At 51.8% G+C, this 20,868-nt stretch overlaps 1 protein-coding gene across 7 annotated transcripts in view; it reads right to left on the reverse strand.

Annotated features, from left to right (window-relative positions):
- The window catches only part of MYT1L (myelin transcription factor 1 like), a gene marked incomplete at both ends in the record, with an annotated part of 138,470 nt that overhangs the window by 72,242 nt on the left and 45,360 nt on the right, over positions 1–20,868 (reverse strand). For 5 of the 7 annotated variants that reach the window (XM_082642422.1, XM_082642421.1, XM_082642420.1 and 2 more), the window contains 5 exons: positions 1,148–1,395; positions 8,375–8,586; positions 12,117–12,224; positions 13,857–13,947; positions 18,121–18,255. In XM_082642422.1, the coding sequence (XP_082498548.1) occupies positions 1,148–1,395; positions 8,375–8,586; positions 12,117–12,224; positions 13,857–13,947; positions 18,121–18,255 (794 nt within the window). The remainder of the gene's footprint in view (positions 1–1,147; positions 1,396–8,374; positions 8,587–12,116; positions 12,225–13,856; positions 13,948–18,120; positions 18,256–20,868) is intronic. The other 2 variants (XM_082642425.1, XM_082642424.1) reach the window with 1 other exon arrangement.

The following is a 20,868-nucleotide window of genomic DNA, read 5'->3' on the forward strand; positions in this document are numbered from 1 at the left end:
TTATAGCATATTATTCTGCCTGAACTCTTCTTGTCAAAGTGCACTCCTGGTTTCCAGCTTTCATACTAACTTAGCCTTCATCGTGTTGGATTATAATTCTGCCTGTCTTAGTTTAAATTTAACAAAGTGAAAAAAACTGGAAGGGGTTACTGTCTTTTTCCCCCCCTTAAACAGAATCTCCTCCATGCCAGCCTCGCATTTTAGCAGCCCTGATCTCCACGGAAACTGCATGCCCCTGACACTCCTCCAAAATCTAGGAATAAAAATACTAATAGAGAAGAAAGCATTTGCAAAACATAAAATTACTGACCCCTCTCCATTCATAAAAACTACACTTATTTCTAACAACTACGGTCAGTGCTGTGAGCTCAGGCGCACTCCCAGCAGCACTTGGCGATGGAGGGACCCTTTGTTCTGGAGAGGAGGTGCGGGCCGGCGAGCCCGCTCACCGGCCGGGAGCACGAGGCGCCCGCGCCGCCGCCTGCGTCCCCGGCCCCCTAGTGGTCTCGCCGGGCAGCTCTGCGCGCTGCGGCCGCCGCACAGCTTCCTCCCACTGCCAGGAGCCCATCGACGAGGAAGCGCCCTAAGTATCGCTCACCGATTTGGCATCTATGCTGTTTTGAACTAATGGAAGCCGGCGGTAATTGCCTGGCTGGGAACCCGTGGGGAAACGGGATTTCTGCACTGCCTTTGTTCCCCAGGCTGGGCGGGAGGGAGCAGTCCTGCGTTTCTCCTGACTGCGGCGCTGTCCACCCTCCTCTGCTTAAGGTCCAGGGCGCACGGGTCCTCGAGCTTCCTATTCTCTGTGCAGCTCTCGGAACCGCCAGGGGCCAGCGTGCTGTCCTTCTGTTTCCAGAAGTGACTCTGGGTCCTAAAGAGGAGGGTCCCAAATGGACACGTTCATCTAAAAGACCTGGCGATTTCTCCTGGTCTGGAAAGTGTGCCCCCGGGACCCCGCGCTGTCAGGCCTCCTCCGAGCAGAGGCCAGCGGGCGCACGGTCTGCACCGGCCTCTGGAGGGGAGGCGCCTGCGGGACCGCCGGGCCGAGACCGCCGGGGGCGGGAGGTGGAGGTGGGGATGCGCCGAGGCCCCGCCCACGCCCGCGGCCCCGCCCCCGGCCCCCGCCAGGGGCGCTGCCGGGCCGTACCCGCGCGGCGCACAGGTCCTGCGGCTTGGTGGACAGGTTCTGCGGCATCTCGCGGCAGCGCGTGGACAGGTTGAGGATGGCCGTGGCCGCCATGTGCGCCGCCTCCATGTCGTGCGTGTAGTCGAAGCTGCTCTTGCTGCACGTGCTGCTGGCGCTGCTGCCGCCGCCGCAGCTCAGGTTGCTGCTGCTGGGCGCGTAGGTGCTGGCGGCACTGCTGCTAGGGCTGGCGTCCTTGCAGTACCGCTTCGCTGGGGAGACAGGGGACAGGGATGACTCGGGGCCCCCGCCCGGGGCCACGGCAACCGAAGAGCCGCCCGCGCCGCCCGCCCTCCCTGGGCGCCCACGCCGGCGCGCAGGTACCCAGCGGGGCGCGGAGCCCGCCGACCCGCTGATTCCCGAACGAAGAAAGTCTGGCTTTCCCCCCTTTTTTCCTCTTTTCACATGGTGTATGTTTGGACGGGCAGAGCTGGGGACCAGCGGGAAGAGCGCATACGGCTCTCAAGCGGGAGGCAGGGGGCCCACTGCGTAACCATTAAGGGCGCGCTCAGGTCAGGGAGCGGCCACCGAGATGTGGGGAGCGACTGGCCGCACCAGCCTGATCACCGCCGGAGGGAGGCTCCCCTTATGACCGCTCATCTGCTCGCCGGGGTGACGGGGACCCCGTAGACCCCTCATCCCGCTAGAGACCGGATGATCCGGCCTGCCACGAGGGGCCACAGTGGCCATTTGGGGCTCACTGTCCTGTGCAGGCGACCCAGCTGAACAGGTAGGGCCTCTGCGGGCCTGCGAGCACCTGCGCTTTGGGGAGTGGCATTCCAGTCAGGGTGCAGGCGAGACCACGACAGAAGCCCCTTCCCTCTGTGATTCTAATAAAGAGCCACCCGGGGGGAGGCCCAGTGACGGGGAGAGAGCCGCACACACGTGTGGACTCACATAAGCCAAGGCAAATGCTCAGGCGTTCAGGGCTTCAGGGACGGGCAGATGCCCGTGTGCCGCCCGCAGCCCCACCCTTCGTGCGGGAACGACCGTCCTCCACACGCCCCAGCTTCGCTTCCCGGGTCCTTCTGAACAGCCAGCCTCCCCAGCAGTCCAACAGGCCCTCAAGAGCAAATATGGTTGCTAGAGCTGTTCACAACCTCTTTTGACACAAGGACGGGAAGACGATTGCTGGATGATGGATTAAGATGGGCCCTGGTCATTAAAGGCACAGGATGCCCTTGGCTTAGGGATCAGCGGCTCACCTGACCCTGCAGAGGGAGGAATTGCTCTGCAGGGAGAGCCTGCAGGGAGCCAGGAGGCCCTTCTGCAGCACCGGGACCCCTCTGGCAAGCCACCCTTTCGTGCGGCACAGGCGTCTCAGCACCTCCTTCCTGCCCACTCAGGTATGGTCTGGAAGTGACCACAACCTCACAGACATCACGGGTGGTCATCACAGCACCACCAAGAACTGCCCCAAAGCACCCTATTCCTATACAAGTGATAGAAGAGCTAAGCTTTCACTATTGATACCTTTTGACCTTGGACGGAAGACTGAGCTTTCCTGACATCAAGGATGTGGCTTGGCAACGCTCTGAGCGCGCGGCGGCCTCAGGGAAGCTGTCGCCGTGTCGATGCCCCTCGCACGGACCCGGAGGTCACTTCCACACCCTCAAACCCGCCCAACGCGAAGAGTAACTCGTAAGGGAGTTACTTCTGTTCTGCTAATCAGAGTCATTTGAGCCCTGAGGACCAGTCCTCACACTGTCCGTGTGTCTGTCCTTCCCTCCTCTCTCCTCCATGAAAGCCTCACGTCAAAGCAGCAGCCAGAGCAGTGGGGAGACGGGGGTCTCACGTCTGAGCAGAGACCGGGGGTCTGGGGGCAGCGTGCAGGGGGACCAGCCCACTGGGCTCTGTAAACCGACCAGGGCAGCAAGGCCACTCCACAGCTCACAAGACTCTCCAAATTGACTAAAGTTTGCGGCTTTACATCGTTTACAATTTTGTTATAAAAATAGGAAGATAAAAACTGTGGGAGAAATGATCTAACACTTATGAGGGAATTTTTCCCCTAGTGAGGGCTAGACCCCGGGTCGGTAAAAGAAATGTGGTCCCCGTAAATAAGGAAGAAGTTTTGTTTTGAAATGAAGGAATTTCCGTTCCTAAAGCAAAGTAAACAGGACACGTGTGTCTACGCAGCAAACTGCAGCAAAGTTCTGGAAAGTGCCTCTACTTTACCAAATATTTAAATGAAAAGATTCTACGTCTCCTGGATTACGCTGAGTTGATGGGACCCGTCCAGAATTTTAGCAGGTGGTGGGACTGTGGACAGTTTATTGATGGGCCTGTCAGCTCACGCGACCCAGGAGGAAAGTGAGGACAGCGTTCATTTCACAAGTGTCCTTTCACTAAGGGCCATCAATCATGTACTGCTTTGTTCTAAAAGAAAATGAGTCTCTATACTTCAAATCTCTCGGGTAATGAAGGTCTTTGGTTTTAATAATTATCGCCTGTTGGTAAGACATTTACGAAACCGTTAGTGTCACTGATTTTTATGACCAGTCACAGTTTCTGGGGCTCATCGCATGGACACCACGGGGCGCCGCAGAGCGGGGGGCACTGGAAGGCCGCCACTGCCCTTGCCACCCACTGCCCAGAACTGAGGAAGCCCCCCACCCTTTAACAAAGTCAAAACGCACTTTCTTTTTCTTTCCACGCACAGAGCTATTTTCAATCAAAACATTTTCCAGTCAATCCGCGGACAAAATGTATTGCTGTCCCTCCAGACACCAGCACATCACTGAACTCATGCGATGGAACTGCTTTCCTTTAGAATGACACCCTTGCATTTACGGCATCAGAGGTCCTCCCGACCTTACACCGTACTGAGAGATACCTCTTCAGGTACCCTGTCCTCTCGTGCAGGAAAAAGAAAAACGACATGGGATTTATAGTGATGAAATACGACAAATGAGAAAACCAGAACAACCACCTTCAACCTTATTAATCTACTCGGCCTGTAAGGGTCTTACTAAGTGGGTGCGTCTCACTTTCTTCTGAAATAACGTTTCCTGTAGGGAATAGATAACTGTGTCCTTCCAATCTGAATTTCCGCGAAAAGCAGACAAAACCAAATATGGTCCAGAGATGTGCCTCCTGAGGATTTGTGCTGCCGGATGGGGCCTGGCCCCGTCAGGTCTGGTTGGACTCAGGGGTCCACGCCGCGTAACTTGTAGCAGCGACTCCTAGTCTTTACGTGGGTCCACAGCTGTGCTTTCCCATAAGTAAAGTGAGATACAGATGCAGAGTCCTAAGCGGAATAAAAGCCACTTCTTCGTGAGAATGTCCTGTTCGGTTACCTCTGAAGGCAGTTTGCTCACGTGGTTTATCGCGTCTAATCAGAGTCTGGATTCTTTGTTGGTCTCGCACGCGCTTGCTGGCTGAGTGTTCCCTGCACTCTCCTGTCTGCCCTGCTGGCACCGGCCTGTGGGGTTCAGGGCTGACCCTCAGAAGCACGTGCCTGTGCCCCTCATTCTGCACAAGCAGCTCTAAGGAGGTTGGGAGGAGGCTGCTGAGTGCAGGCGGGCATCTGTCCGAGAGATCTGGCTGTGGGAGAAGCTTCTGGAAGCAGAGGTGAATGTGGGAGAGCATGGAGGCAGGAGAACGGGGTGGGAGGGCAGGTATTCTCAGGAGAAGCTGGCCTGGTGGCAGGAGGTGGGGGAGGTCGGGAGGCCCAGCCCAGAGGATTGGTCCTGGGGCCCCGGAGGGCCAGCCCAGGCCACCTGGTGATGAGGCCTGGACCAGGGGAGGGCAGACAACGGTGGGTGTGGTGGGCATATCAGAGACAAGGCTTTGGAGGAGCAGAGGGGGCTTCAAAGATGATCGAGAAGTGTTGAGCTCAGGAGAATTTAGAAGCTGGGAATAACCAAGAGGGGGCTCATGACAGGGGCCCATTCAGGGCTGGGAGCTTCTAGGTTTTAAACAAAGCCTGAGGGTGGTGATAAATTGCCCAGAGACACAGCGAAGATGGCTTAGACCCGCTCAGAAAATTTTTCTGTGAAGGGCCTGGCAGTGGTCGAGCCTTGGCGGCCACGGGGTCTCTGCTGGGACCGCACATCCGGCTGTTGTCCTGGGAAACAGCCACCGGCCATACGGGTGATGCGACCCTGCGCCAGTAAAACTGCTCTGAACGCTGAGATTCTAATTCTCCTCCTTTTGTTGTTTTCCATCTGTTTTAGAATGGAAGGGCCATTCTTAGCTCACCATAAAACATAGACATGGGGGGAGAGGCTGGGGAGATGCCGGCTTGGGGCTCCCGGGCGCAGGGTCTCCCGGCTTCCCTTGGGCGTCACCTCCTGCACACGGTGTCTGTGTCTTCCTCCCCGAGGCAGGCAACCCAAAGCTGTCTCCACAGTGCCTCAGGGTCATCCTGTCCCTCCTCTCATGCATCTAAAGTTCAGCCTCACCAGCCTGCTGGCAGCTCCCACTCACCTGTGGGTTTCCTGCCCTCTAGTAATTTCCACTCAAGCTTCATGACCAAGTTTAAAATTTGCCACTTTGGTAAAGCTCATGCTAACTCCTCCAGGCAGAATGGACGCCTTGCTTCACTGTGCCTGAGTACGTGTTTCACTGTCTTCTCTTTACCCACAATCTCTTACTTGAAACTTGTTATAGAGAAAGAAAGAAGAGAGAGATGATGGATAGATGGATGATAGATAGATAGGTGGGCCCATGGATGGATGGATGGAGGGATGGAGGGATGGATGGTGGATGGAGGGATGGATAGGTGGGCGGGTGGACGGATGGATGGATAGATCTATAGACATGTGGATAGACAGACAGGTAGATGAGACAGACAGATAGCAACTATTTAGTGTCTGGAAGAATGCAGGTGGATAAATCAATGTTTGCTGAGTGTTTCTGATCACAGTTGGTGGAAGCCAAGGTATGACGCGCAGAGCCTGAGGCAAGGGTCCTGCTTCTCTATCCCACTGTGCACGTCCAGACCCTACTCCTCGCTCCCAGGCATTATGCTCCCCTGCCCCACAGGAGGCTCATTTCACTGTTTTTCTTTGGGAGCAATGGCCCAGTTCACTGTGCACCTGAGGCAAACCTTGGAGACAGCCCTCTGGGGGTGACTGCAGACACTGGTCACTCTGTGGTGTCCACTGCCTGCCACCCGGGCACAGGGATGGCTCTCCCCAGCTCACACCCTCCAAGAAACCTAAGCCTACCCATCTCATCCTTAATGGGCACCTCCCTTGTTGTTTTGACTGTGGATCTTGTGGAAGAGGAATGGAGTTGTCTGTTTCCTTCTCAGTAGATTGTCGTAAAGGCTGACTTCCCCTTTTTCTTAGTTTCTCGAAGATCTAGCATTGAAGTTTCTGCTCTGTGTTCTTGTTTATTTGTGGGTCACCTGAAGAGCAGGGCTCTGCCCACTTCCAACAACAGGTGTTTTTTCTGGGGGTGAGAATAGATGCCAGTGATACTAACATGCGTGAGTTCCCCTCTTTAGCCTTGTCTGCTGAGCTTCGCGACAGCCGCACGCGGCCAGCAGGCGGGGAACGATCGCTACCTCTGCTCTTGGGGAAACTACCACACAGGAAGATTAATGTATCTAATATCACATGGCTCCTCAGTGGAAGACCTGAGGAAGCGCACTGTGACCAGACATGTGCCCTCCTGGTCACGACTTCACCCAGATCCAGCCAGAACAATGGGGTGAAGGAAATCAGGTCTCACAGGACAACAGCAGCAAGACGTATGTAGCAATGACCACCTGGCAAAAGTGCCCATCAGATCACTACAAAATGTCAGTGAACTGGGAATCCTACAAGCACAATCCTTAATTATGTGGATTCAAATTCTTTTGGGCCCTCATTTGCAATCGAATGAAGTTATAACAAAGCCTGAAATTGGCAAATTGTTATTACAAAAACCCAAATTATTTTCTGTTATACCCTAAGCCACTCCCTTTTCCCACTTCCATCTTTGTTCCTATATATTTAGAATTGATACATGCAAGGGTAATCAATCTGAGATACATCAAATAAATATTACATTTCATTCACCATACAAATTAATTGTTATTAAGGCAAAGAATGACTAAAATAATGTAGAATTGTAAAAAGGTTTTGGAACTCCCAAAGCATTCAATTTAAATGTATTTTTTTTTTGAGTGTTGTGATTTTAATTAAATATCTTTTCCAGAGAGCAGCTCCGAGATCTTTCAAACTCTCTCTCCTCACCTCTGCTGGTGAACCCCAAGATGAGACTCCTGAATCACCCAACTCATACAACCCACATCCCCATCGGTAAAATCTGCCAACTAAGTCCATATATCCTAGAATTTAAAGTAGAAGCGTGGTTAGATAAATAAGTAAAATCACAGAAATGCAGTCTTCCCCTCTGTGCTTCAACTACTTACCAAGTTAGCTCTGTGAATGAGAACTAGTCTGTTTAGAGTTTACACCCCAGTAGTGGGTTCACGTATGCATGAGTTAAAATAAACGATCTTGTCCTGTGAAACACGCAGTGTTTATCTGTTTCATGGGTTTTATTTTCGTAGTGGCAGCTACAAGTAAGGCCAGTGACAAAGTTACAAAGCTAGGACAGGGGGCTCCCCAAGGCCCACACCTGGGTCCGAGCCCACTGGAAGGAGGCCGGTGGGACCCACAGGAGTTGTGCACCCCTGGCTGCATGTTAGAATCACTGGCTGACTTTTTTAAAATGCTGCACACAGGGAATACCTCCAGGGAGCCTGATTTACTTGGTCTGGGGTGCAGCCCTGGGCATGAGAATTTAAAAAGTCTCCCCAGATGAATGCGACGTGCATCCCAGCTTGAGAACAGGGAGGGAACACAGAGCTTCTCACGAAATCCAAGGGCTCTGGGCAGCTACCCCTGGCTCTCCTGGTTTTGTCTGTGTTGGGGCATCTACTAAAGGAAGTTAGTAAAGATAAGGACACCGTCTCAGCAGCACAGCAGCATGAAGCAGACGAGCCCACAGCTGTCTGCCTCTACGTCCTGCCAGCAGCCGGTTGCTCTGCTCTGGGGATAATGGGGGAAGGGCGTCGCCCTCCCTCCCCCAGGGCCTGCTCTCCCGCACCTGGGGCTGAAGGAACCAGCCTAGGCTGCCAACGTGCATCGAGTGACCCCCATGCTCCACCAGTTTGTAGGAAATGGATAGACACAATAACAACATTATCAACGGCAAGCGTGACTCTCATGTATAAGAGGGTGCACCTCCTACCATCATATCCTTTGGGGGATATATCCCTGGTTTGCACCTTGGGAGCTATGGCCCGCTTGCCATAAGTATGGCTGTCGTAACTGTTGTATTCAAACGAGGTCTTGGAATATTTCTCCAGCTCTTTGGCCAAGTTGGAGCGAGGCGTGGTGGTGGGGACGCTGTTTCTGTAGCCGTAGTGAGGGATCTCGAGCTGCTTTACGAAGCACATGGGCCTGGAAGCAAAAAGAGACAGTGCACAGCTGGCTTTCTCATGGCTGCGCATGAGACATGGTTGGTCTTAAAATTAAAGCACCTTGTTGCTTAGCTGTGTTAAGGAACCAGACCTCTCACTAAAATCCCAATTCTATTTTCCTGAGAAGAAACCAAGTGTGCTGTAATGATATAACCTCAAATCAGCTATCTGCCTAGATGCCAACTTCGGAAATAAAAAGAACAGAAAATGAAATACTTAACCTTTTGCCCTTTTTTTCTTTTTCTTTTCAGAGTCTGGGGAGGTACGATAAAGATATGAGATGTGAACGTGGGAAAGAATCTCACATCCGTGCGTTTTCTTTTGCAGGGGTTGCAGAGAGTAAGCATTACACACAGTGAAGTGAGCTAATAAGAAACTCCCTTAACGAAATACGAGGAAATGAAAGAAATACTCTTAAGGACGTGGAGATGAAGCTAGATAAAAACATATCCTGCTGGACGATAAAATGGAACACGTAGTGATGTATTTTGACAAATACTAACATGCACTCTCAATATTGTTACCTGGTAGTCATTCATTTTTCTATACTTTGGAATAAAATATTAAAATGGAAGAACTCTCAATTACATATGCATTAATATCCTATCTTGTTTCTTCTGTGTGTCCATCTATCTATCTCATAGGCAGAATTTTTTAAACTTCTTTTTGAAATGATTTTAGATTTACAGAAAGTAGTGCAGATATTCCTTTAGAGTTTTTACCTAAAACTTCCCCTTACGTTAACAACTTTATCAAGTTACCAACACGTTTACTTTGATTTCATTAATTTAGCCTATTTACTTCTTCTCAAATCAACCAAATGATGTAACGATCAGTTAAACGTCTATTATTTGAGGCATTTTGCCAGGCAATGGGCAGGGCGGGGTGGGGGGGTGGTGCTCATAAATGAATGAAGCTGTAGGCTTTGCCTTCAAAGGTCACCTGGAATGTGATCTTGTTTTAGGAGCCCGAGCTTCTGAGAATCCTGGCGAATGGAGGACACTCCCAGCCGTGAGATTCCATTCAGTTTTAAGGGAGAAGGTGGCGTTTGTCAAGGTTAAGATCCAGGGTGGTGTAGGAAACACGCCAGGAAAGTCGAACAATGGGAAACATCTCTGGGGGAACAGCAGGAGACGGGCTGGGTGGGACCAGGTTGGGACTCTGTCCATTTGTCCAGCAGGCAAGGCCAAAGGACTTGGGTAGGGGAAGGCACGACCCCTGAGCCTTCAGGAGGCTGGGACCAGCTCCAATGGAGGGTAAGCTGGAGCAGAGACATCGGGAAGGGACACTTGGTGACAAAACGGAGCCGGGATGCTCCCGGTGATGGAGGCCGGGAGCTGGGAGGCTGCAGAGCGGGTGCGGCCTTGGGCAGGCCCGTAGCCCTCACCTAAGTCTCGGCGTCCCGTTAGACAATCTGCCTAAAGACTCAAAATCTTAAGTAATTGAACTGTTGGTTGAAATTATTTTTTTCTTCCTTCCTTCCGGTCTTCCTATCTTCCTGCCTTGAATGAGCGTCCCCTGCGTGGAGACATCCCGGGGAATGTGAACATGACGGGGATGGACACCAGGTACCCCAGACCTGGCTCACGGCCGGGACGTCAGTGCCTAAGCTGAGCCCTCGGGGGCCGCAGAGCCCAGCCCCACGCCTCCCCTGTGGTGGGCGGGGTCCTTCTTTCCCTCCGGGCCCGTCCCCATGCTACTTCCCCACCACTCAGCCGGAGGCTCGGGAAGAAAATTGTTTGCAGCTGCGCAAGTCTTGGCCCACGATCTTCTGTTCTGTTGTCACTCTACAGAAGGTTTCCCACTGCATGACATGAAGAAAGGGTCCCAGGCTGTGAAGTACAGGCTCGGGATCAGAGCGGAGGCTCTGTGTGAACAAGGTGATGTTTGCCATTTCAGATGTATCTTGTCCGCGTCAAGCGGCCAACGGAGCTCCTTCGTGGAAAGTAAGCTTGACACTGATCCCAGGACAGGCGTTAGTCACTTCGCGGCCACCCCACATCAGAAGGATGTGGGCACGGGGATCTTTCCAGCTCTCGGGGGTCTGGCCCCATTGGGGGCGGGAAATTAACAGAAGTCCTCCGCCTCAACTCTCTCTCCCTTTGCTCAAACTTTCCTTTGGTTACTAACTATTCCTTCTCAAATGCACACAGCCCGGGGGCCTGGCGGGGAGGTTGTCATGCTCCCAGTAACCAAGAGTGCGCTGAGGGGCCCTCGGGGAGGGCCTGTCACGTATTTGGTGTCAGCGCACCTGTAAGATGAGTGAGTTACAGGCACCCTGGGGGCAGGTTAGGTCGGCAACGCCCACGCATAAAAATAGCTAGAGGAACGCACCCCAGACTTTACTGAGGGTTTATCTCTAAATGGTAGGCTCATAGATGGTTTTTATTTTTGTCTAGTGAAACATTTCTCATTTTCTATAAAGATTTTAAATTTTCTGTTGCGAGATAAAAAGGAGTTTAATGACAGTGGTAAATTCCTTTCAGAAAGATGGGAAATAATACAGGAAAAAACCGAAGAAGTGTTCGTATCGTTTGCCTAGTGTTTTTTTCCAAGTGATTTATGCCAAAGAAATAACTTAACAGGAGCAAAGTTGTGTGTGTGTGTGTGTGTGTGTTTACTGCTCTCCTTTTAATAGTAAAGTTGGACTCACACTAAGTGCCTCAGGGCCAGAACCCAGTCCCAGCACAGATGATGCCTCCCCAGTAGGTACCAGCAGCTATGAGGATGACAGGTACGATCCTTACACAGACGAGGAAGCGGCTGGCGTGACACTGACTAAACGGGCAGCATACACGGTCGTCACGGTTTGCACGTGGATGAGGGTTTGAAGGGGACACGCGAAATGAGCGCTGAGGGAAGAGAGCGTTCCTCCTCCACCTGCCCTCCTGATAACCATCCTAACTGTCCGGGGGGCGAGCGGGCAGCATCTGCGGCGTCCCCGGCTTCGCCACCTGGGACCGAGAGGCTTCCGGGAAGGCCTCTCTCCCCTCTGCGCCCTGGTTTCCTCGCTCGTCAAGGGGGGATAATGGCACCATCCCGCCCGCCTGCCGGGAGCATCTGAGGACGAGGCTTCTCTGCGCGCGGGGGTGGGGATGCTGTTACCCCGACGTCCTCGAGAACACAAGGCCCACCCCGCAGGCTGGAGCGGTGCGGTCGCCTCCAAACCGAGGTGAAACTACTCGGGGCACCTCATGTACTCTCTAAGCCTCCCTTTCAGCCAGCCTTTACAGAATCGTGAAGCATCAGGGCCAGAAAGAAAGCCAGACACAGCTGTCTGCTTCTCTTGTGCGAACAGTCACACGGGGTCATGGAGACCCGCGGGTGACGAGCCCTGACCCCGCACAGCCCCCAGGATGGAGCCGCAGGTGACGGTCGTGACCCCGGCGAGGTCTTCTAGCTGCACCGGCTCCCCTCCGCTCCCACTGAGGGCGGCCGCCCCTCATGGAGCAGCCGGGCGCCTGGCCCGTGGGGACGGCCGTGGACGGACCCCGAATGTGTGTCTGGTACCTTAGCACTCGGTCCGAGGCCTGGTTGGACTTGGACACGTCACAGCTCTGGTGCTTTTCTTGGGCCTTTGCCAATTTCTCCGCTGCGGCAATAGGGCATCCGGAGAGGCTGCAATGACAGGAGGAATCTGAGTGTGTCCTCCGAGGCACTCCGACAGCAACCCCATCGCCTCCCCCCTCCTCTGCCTTGGGCCGCACCAGGCTCCCAAGCCTGTCAGGGGACATCACGGTGTTTGCCCCCGGCCTCCGGCAGACCACGCCGATGGCCGTGCCGTGTGTGCAGGACACGCGGTCCTTTCCAATGACAGCAACACAAAGGCTGTATCGTTAAAGGGAACATGAGATTTTAGACACCGCTGCCGTTCTGGGACGCTTGCGGTTTCTGGAGCTGAGGAATTAACCGCCTGGGTAGGATGGGTTTCTAAAACGCCTGCGAACAGGGCTCTCTGGCAGCTGCTGACCCCAGCACGGGCGAGGCAGTGTGACCAGCCGGTCTACAGCCTCCCCAGGAAGAGACACAGAAGGGGGAGGAAAGCAGAATAATCTCGAGGCTGCAGAAAAGTGCTTTCTGTCACTAAATATTTACGGGAAGAGACAACAGCTGTGCTCTTTGGTGTTTCAGCTGATTCTTCACGAAACCCTGGTGTCTGCTGTTTGTGTATCTGTACGTGTCTCTGCACACAGTGCAGAGGCTTAATCCACATACACACAGCGTCTGTAAACTGTGCGATTCTGCGGAGGTATGATGGACGAGCTGACGCTGTAAACCCCGTGAACAGGGCTCAGGAGGAACATTGCCAACCCGTCCGTCATGCCCCCTTCTCCAGAGGACGCCCAGGAGCATCTCTGAAGGGCACAGGTTGGCGACCTCATTCATTATAAATTTAACACAAGCAACCAAATTTACCGGAGAAGCAAAAATTACAGTGAAACTTATAACAGTTTAGATATACTCTTATGCGACTTTGTGAAGCTGAAACTATAGGCAGTTAAAGAAAAATCTGACAGAATCACTTTCAGGCCACTGGGAAAAAAAAAAGGGAACTGATAGGAACTGAGTATTAGAAGTAACTTAGCGAAAGTCAGAATAAGATAGGAAAAGGGAACTGGAATTTGTCCAGAACAAAAGTGTGACTGCGAGCATGTGTAACTGCAGCCATAGCCCAGGAAGGGAGGGCCTGCCTCCTTAGCCCCCTTTCCTGCGGCGTGCTCTCCCACCAGCACCTTTGTACCCCTGCCAGCACTTTGGTGATGCCCACGCTGATGACCAGTGTTTCAGTGGGGATCACGGGGGCGGCCGGCTGGGGTCACACACGACTCAGCCTCATGGCCTCTAGTCGCCGACCGGTCTGAGTCAGACAGGAAGGGCCCCCTCGATCCCTGGAAGGTAACGGAGCTTTTACTGCCTTCCTTGGAGTCGCTGCAGATGGTTATGGTTCCACCTGGGATCTGACCTCAAGGAGGACACCTGCTGGGGGACTGTCACCCCATCACAGCAAGGTCGGGGGAGACAGCTGAGAAATTCCACTCTGCGAATGAGGGATCTAAGCGTTGGGCTTCACCGCACACCCTGGGCCGGCTCAGCTTGGCTTTCCCCACTCCCTGGCTCCCTGAGAGAAGTCCCCAGGTCTCCTGTCCCCTGGGGCAGGTCGTGTAGGGGCCGCACCCCTCCGGAGGGCGCGGGAACAGGGTTGCCGGGGATCTGCCCCCCTGCAGCCCAGAACGCAGGAGCTCTGCTTACCTTCTGTGCGAGTTCCTGTTGCTATTTACATGCCCTCGCCCTGTGCAGCCCGGAGTAGGACACTTGAGAACATTTTCATGCATGGCAAGAACTTGACAGGGAGAGGCAGAGAAAACAGCCTAGCGTTAAAACACAGAAATGGTCCCAACACAAGAATATGCAATCATTTTAACAAAGGCTGGGTTAGTTCACAACAGACAGTCCTACACACGTCTGTGATGGGCATGGGCAGGGAAACACATGTAGGAAGAAAAAGAAGGTTGTCTCCACCTGACTCTGACTGGCATGCAAAGCGGGGTGCGCTGGGCAGGAGCTGTGGACCCGGGAAGCGGGAGCACGGAACTGCTCCCAATGGGCTAGGAAAGCAAGGGCCTCCCCGTGGAACTCCCAGCCGTAAGCGCGGAACAGTGATTAGCCATGTAACAGCTCTTCGATCGGTGGTTTTAAACACATGCCTCTGCTTTGGAAGCACGCAGTATTAGGAAGGTGTGGTGGTCATGGGCAAACAGAGAGCCCAAACCTGATTTTTAAATGCAGATAGTTAGATGATGACTTTCCATCTAGGGACTGGGTACCTTCTTAGTTATTCTATGAGGGAGGGAGGGAGGACGTGCTCTGTGGGCCCCCATGTAAGACCGGGCGGGAGATGGAAGGCGTGGTCCGTAGGGCAGGGAAGCTACTGCCCACTGTCCGGAGACCGCATTCGAATTTCCCCTCCATGGTCATGGGCCTGGACTGCCTCCTGTCTTTCCCTTTCTGGTCCTCAGTGACCACTCGCTGCTCTGGACTGTGGGGGCGGCTGGGGGGTGAGCAGTGCTGCCGGGTCGAAAGAGCCGATCCCCAACAGGCCCCAGCCCAGCGGTCTCCGAGCTCCACGGCATAAGCTGCAGCGAGGCTGCTGGACCTTCCCTGAGGCGAGGGTCACCTGGCAGCAGGTGACCACGATCTGCCCGAGCTCGTTACGTAATTGTTATTTCCTACAGTTTCTCTCATCTCCAGAACAACCTCCCTCTTTGCCCTGAAACCTCCCTCCTATTTCCTCCCCATGTGGCCCTTACACCTGCTCTCCTCAGCCCTGGCCAGGTCCAGTTTGGTTTCATCTTTTCAGCTGTCACAGCTGCATCGTCTGTGCAGGTGGTCGATGCTCCATCTGTGGAGAGCTGATCCAGGGCTCTCTCTGTGCTGGGACCCGGCTGGAGCGGGCTTTGGGGTCTCCTGTCTGGGGGACCCTCCCTCCCCTCCCCAGTCTGCGCTCTGACCTGCCCGCCCTCCTCCTCGTCCTCAGGGAATGACCCTTCCTTCCCCAGCCTTTCCTGACGCCCTAGCATCTCCTTATCACACCACACAACCCTCCCCTCAAATTAACATACATCGTTCCTTTCCTTTTATGCTAAGCTCTTCAACTATTAAGGCTCCCCTGGGGATGGCACGCACCTTCCGTGCTCGCCTGCGGTGTGGACCGCCCTGTCCTGCCGACTCCCACTCGGTCCTCACCCTGGCCGGCCCTGGGACGGGGTCTGTGCTGCTCTGTGCCTGCACGCGTCCAGCTGCCCCTGCGGCTCGCGCCTCTCTCTCTCAGGTGTCAGCTGCCAGCTTCCCCAGCAAACCCACCGCCCCCTGCGCCTTCCTCAATCTGGGCTGCTCTTCAGCCTCCGTCGAGGTCTCCTCTCTAGGCAGTTTCATCCCGTTTCTACTAACACTGCGGAGGTCCGACAGGGCCACCTGTGTGCCTGGCCTCCTCCAGGTGTCCAGGCTGGCCCTCCAGCACCCTGCGGGAATATCACACACAACTTCCAGCTTCAGTCGGAAAAATCCCAGCGTCCGTTTCCCTCCTAGCTGTGGCCCTGGCTTGAGGACCGGTTTACTACCCTTGCCATGGACCAGGGGGGCTTCTGGACGTCCTCTCAATCTCCCTCCCTTTCTCCTTCTCACGGCCTGTCCTGCCAGCCTGTCTATGGGGTGGTCCTTGAACCTGTCCCTCTGCCACTGCCTCCTTTCTGCCCTGGTCTCCCGTGTGGACCGTTACGACAGCTTTTAGAAAATGCTGTGGGTTTTCTCTCTCACGCAGGACCAGCACAAGTGTCGCCCCACTGAAGTCTGCGGGAGGCCATAGTCCCTGATGCGCAAAGCAGGGGCTGGAGCTCGGTCAACGCTGTGGCCATGAGGTCTCATGCCCCCTCCTCGGCTGGGTCGGGAGTTCCGCGGGGAGGCCAGAGCTGTGTCTCATCCATGGTGTGTCCTCTGTGTATCTGACACAGTATGTTTCAAACTGGGTACAGACTACTTTGTGGAATTCAAGTGGACAGAAATGTGAGTAGGGGACACTAGCCCAGAAAAAGCTAAAAAATAAAAGTAGAAAAAGAGAGACATATCTTCTATGGAGTCCTTTAATTCTTTTACATTTTTATGGTACTATAAAAAATTGCATATGAGTAAATCCTTAGAAACGATTTTCTGTGGATGCTCTGGGAGGTATCTGTAACACTGGTGTCAGAGCTGAGTCCCCACATCACGTGAGCAAAGGTGAGGCGAGGTGTGATCTGACCGGGGCTGTGTGAGCAGGTTCAGGGTGCAGCTTGTCAGGACACAGGCCTCGTTTGACTGCATTTAGATGTTTCTTGTGAAAATATGGAGTCAGGAGGATTGTTCAGATGAGAAGGAACTGATGTTCTACTTTGATGTCTCAAAGAAAAAGTGCACAAAGAAGCTCTTTCTTCTTCAAACATTAGTGCTTGGTCCTAATGCCTTCTTTGTAGATGAGGACAAGAAGCACAGAGCGTGTCACCTGCCCCGCGACACACAGCTTGTTAAGACTGAACTCGAAACGTCAAACCCAGGTCTCCGTGGAGACAGATGAGCTCAGGGTTGGGACAGAGGCGGGTTTAGGTCTGAGCTCAGTTCTCTGCTCAGACCAGCTCAGAAAGCTCTGAGCATCTTCAGGGCGCTGGGTGCTGTGCTGATTCCCGGGAGAGGCGGTGACCATCTGGCCTTCATGTCCCTCATCTGACAACAGGGCCAATACCCCCTGCAGGGTTTATTGGGATTAGATGGGTGCCAGCCAGCAGGGTGCCCGACCGCAGGGGGTGCTGGGGCAGAAGCTGCTGTGGGTGAAGCGAGCTGCCCCTGCTCATGTAACACACGGGCGCGGCCCCTCTCCAATCCGCTGCGGCCGCAACACTGCGCCTTTGCCCGCAAGACGGTTCTGAGAAACATGGCTTTATTGTTGCCAGGGGCCACTTGCAAACCTGGAGCCACAATAGCTTCTACAAATACGTCGCCTGAAAACACTCTGCTAAACCTGTTTTCTAAGCTACAAGCTTTTCTCTGTACTTCCAAAGCTGACCACTGTGATGGGAAAGCAACATCACCACTCATCTTGTCATTGTCACAAACAAGCCGAGCTATGACATTTCCCCCCGTAGAAACCGTGTCTCACGGAATGAGGAAAATCCCTACCACCTTAGACTTGAAGTCAGGATCTGACACGGAGCCATTTCTGAAAATGTGCCTTTCTTTTGAGCCATCCATCCTAACTCTACCTAAATAGTCGTCATACTTTATATGCCGAGAGAAAGATAAACAAAAAAAGGGCACATCATTTCAGTTCTAAAAGAAATTTAGTTGTCTCCATAGGTCAAGTGCACATTCTCAGAACTTAACTAATTAAAACGGATGTGTAAGATCCAAACCCACCCAAGTTAAACCCTCTTACTTAAGATTTTATTGTGTAGAAATGTTGGGACAACATGAAATAGATTTTACAAGTAAAATGCAGTAACACGTAAGTACTGGTTCATGGAAATGGAGAAGTTCAGATAACTGGGCAAAAGACGTCTCGAGGCCATTTTCCTTAGGGATTCATAGCCATGTAGTGCTGGATGGATGGCTCAGAGACTATCTAAATTCAGTTCTACAATTTGTGAGGAGAAAAGGAGAGAAGTGACTGGCTTGGGGGTCACAGAGCAAGTGAGAAATGAAGTAAGGACCAGAGCCCCGGCCAGCTGCCTGGGGCCCAAGCTGCAGAAGGCAACACCGGATGGTGAGCCCGGGTCCTGGGGCAGGTCTATGGGGACCATGCCGAGGAAATGCTGGAGGCTGCGGGGCGGGGTAGAGCCCTGGTCCTGGCTGAGCTGCCCTCCCGGACAAGGAGGGGACACCTAAGTCAGGTAGCACTGACCAGAGATGGAAATGACAGAGGCGAGGAGGATGCAGAAACGAGTCACAGGTGTGCGCGCTCCAGGGCGCTGGTGAAACACGGACTTACTTTCTGGAGGGACCCTATCTTTGTGCGGGCATCCGGACAGACTGCGGTGATGCGGATAAAGCCCGGTTACGTGGCCCGTTCCATCGCACCCGGGGGTGGGGCACTTGCTCTCTTTCTTTTCTGCTCTCGAGGGATCTAAAAGCGACAACAGGTGTCAATAGAATGAATTTTTTACCAGCTGAAGACAAATGTGAAAATTTAACAACCGAAGAGACCTTGATCAATAAAGAGACAAAGCAGGTGTCGGGGACAGACTGTGACATCCGTGGGTAGTTCTTTGGTTTGGGGTGATTTTTTAACCTTAAACAGTGTAATCATGAATCATAACATATTTTACTTTCGATACTAAAGAAAAAAAGCCTCTCCCTACCTGAACTCTTGATTAATTGTTTCCCGTGTGTTACATGATAAGCCGTTGCTCAAAGAAATCAACATAAATAATGATGAGACAGTGACCTTCTCAGAGAACAAAATGTTTCCGTGATCCTTCAGCAACTGCTTTGTGACATCCAACCAGGAAACATAATGCCATTTAAGCACTCTTGAGCAGAGCTTCTCTCTTACTGAGCGCTCTGATTGCATGTGCTTCTAGTTGCACAGTTTTACTGGTGCTGAGACTTCTTCTCCTGAAACACTGTCCTTAGCACGCCGATTCAGTGCTTTTCTCAAGACCAGCTGAACTCTCAGAAGGCACTGCAAGCAAATGACCGAAATGGTGGAAATCCCACCTGGCAGAGGTGATGGGCAATCAAAAATGTTTCAGAAGCTGCTGGAGCAATAATTTGTTTTGATCTCCTCGTCTGTACTTGGAACCAGAGGCAGGCTCCGACAGCTGTGCGAGCATGCACAAAACCAAGAGGTGATGCTTCTAGGCAGCCCGTGGGCTCTGCAGTACCAGTTGGGGAGGGGCAGAGCAGACATTTGGTCAGAACTCGAATGGCAGATGCCAGAAATGCAATGACATTGCTAACAAAATTCTTTCTACATCCAGAACTGACCACAGTTCATAAATGTGCAGAAAATAACTCCAAAAACCCAGACCAAATAGTCACATGAGTGTGTGAAACACTAGTTTTGAGCCAGTTTTCAAAACCAGGTGCACAGATGATCGATAGATGGCGGTTACTAGGAGTTTGGCCCAGGGATGCTATAGTTAAAATTTCTTTAAGGCTTTAATATTTTTATAGTGATATCTCATTAATCAGGCCAATCGTGATCACTGTAAAATAGATGTTTTACTTTTGGCAAAGAATTCATTTTATATCGAGAAAAAAGATTGGTTTAAAAATTTTGGAACTTTTATGGGCTTTTTTCTCAAGTCATTCATGTGAACTTGAAACAGACAAAGGACTCACAGGAATATATAAAGACTTTTATGTTTGTATAAAAATCCCTCCTTTTATTTTTAGCTAACATTCTATTCTCTGAAATGTGTCTTTAAGGTCCTGGAATCTCTTAAACCAGTGATGGCATTGAGGGTAGTGTCCTAGATACAACAGTTGGCTGCTTCCTACCATTATTTATAGATAATCATCTCTGAAGACAAATATAAACCTATGCTGTTGTGACTTCATTTCTAAATATCTTATTGGAGCTTCTCTTACATGTGCAACCAAAAAGCTCAGCATTTTATTGCCCTTTGAGTAATTTCATAATAATAGTGGTACAACTGAATGAAGGCAAATATAAAATAGTGCGCAGTAACAGCTTCAAGGAAAATATTATTTAAGATCATAAACTAGAGATATAATTTGAAACCATAGACTAGATATAAAGGACTTTTAAAGGATAAAACATAAGTTATAACTACTAGTAATCATTGTGACTCTTTTTCACGAGTATCTTTACAGTTTCCTAACAAATTATATTATTTCACGATTTCGAAAGTGTTCTGAAGTTAAGTGCAGATTTGGGCAAACACCATGTGGCTTTGTCTACTGCAGTTTTGGAAACACCAAGTGTGTACTCTCCTCTCGATGCCTGCATCCTGGTGGAGGTGGGTCTCCTCTGCCTTCACCAATAGTCCCAACCCCCTTGCTTTCTCCCTTCTTGCAATCCCAGTTCATCTTGAAAGCAAATCTTTGAACAAACGTAAAACAACCAAGCAAGCAAACAGGCCAACGATTCAACCAAAAACCCTGCAACAATGTCTAGAAAAAACTGTGTGCTGTGTTTAGGCTGCACCCTTCCTCCCTTTCCGGGAGCTGCTTGAGGAGAAGAAAGACAAAGGACGTTTTGTGATGAACTTCTTTTTTTTTTTTTTAAATATCTTTTGGCCGCTCCACGCAGCATGTGGGATCTTTGTTCCCCGACCAGGGATTGAACCTGCACCCCCTGCAGTGGAAGCTCAGAGTCTTAACCACTGGACCACCAGGGAAGTCCCAGTGATGAACTTCTTTTGTTTCAGCTCAAGCTTTTGGAAAGGTTACTCAGTTATAATTTAAATCATTTTGAGAAGATTGTGTATGAATGAGAATTGGTGTGAGTGTTCTCTCCATGTTTAATAAAATAGCAGAGAAGTTGACAATAGATTGGTAATGTGCTATGTGCCCGTGTTGGTAAGAGAGCACATAGCTTTTTTTTTTTTTTTTTTTTTTTTTTTTTTTTTTTTTTTATAAGGAGGGCATTCATCTCTTTGCCCCATTTTGGTGTCCTTGCCTGGCTTTATTTATTTGGTTTTGAATATAACTACGGACGTCTTCAAAAGAAATTTGGGAGTGATGTGGAGCACACTGATAAGAAACGGTG

Source organism: Mesoplodon mirus (assembly GCF_964341445.2).
Source record: "Mesoplodon mirus genome assembly, chromosome: 14".
Classification (NCBI taxonomy): Eukaryota; Metazoa; Chordata; class Mammalia; order Artiodactyla; family Ziphiidae; genus Mesoplodon; species Mesoplodon mirus.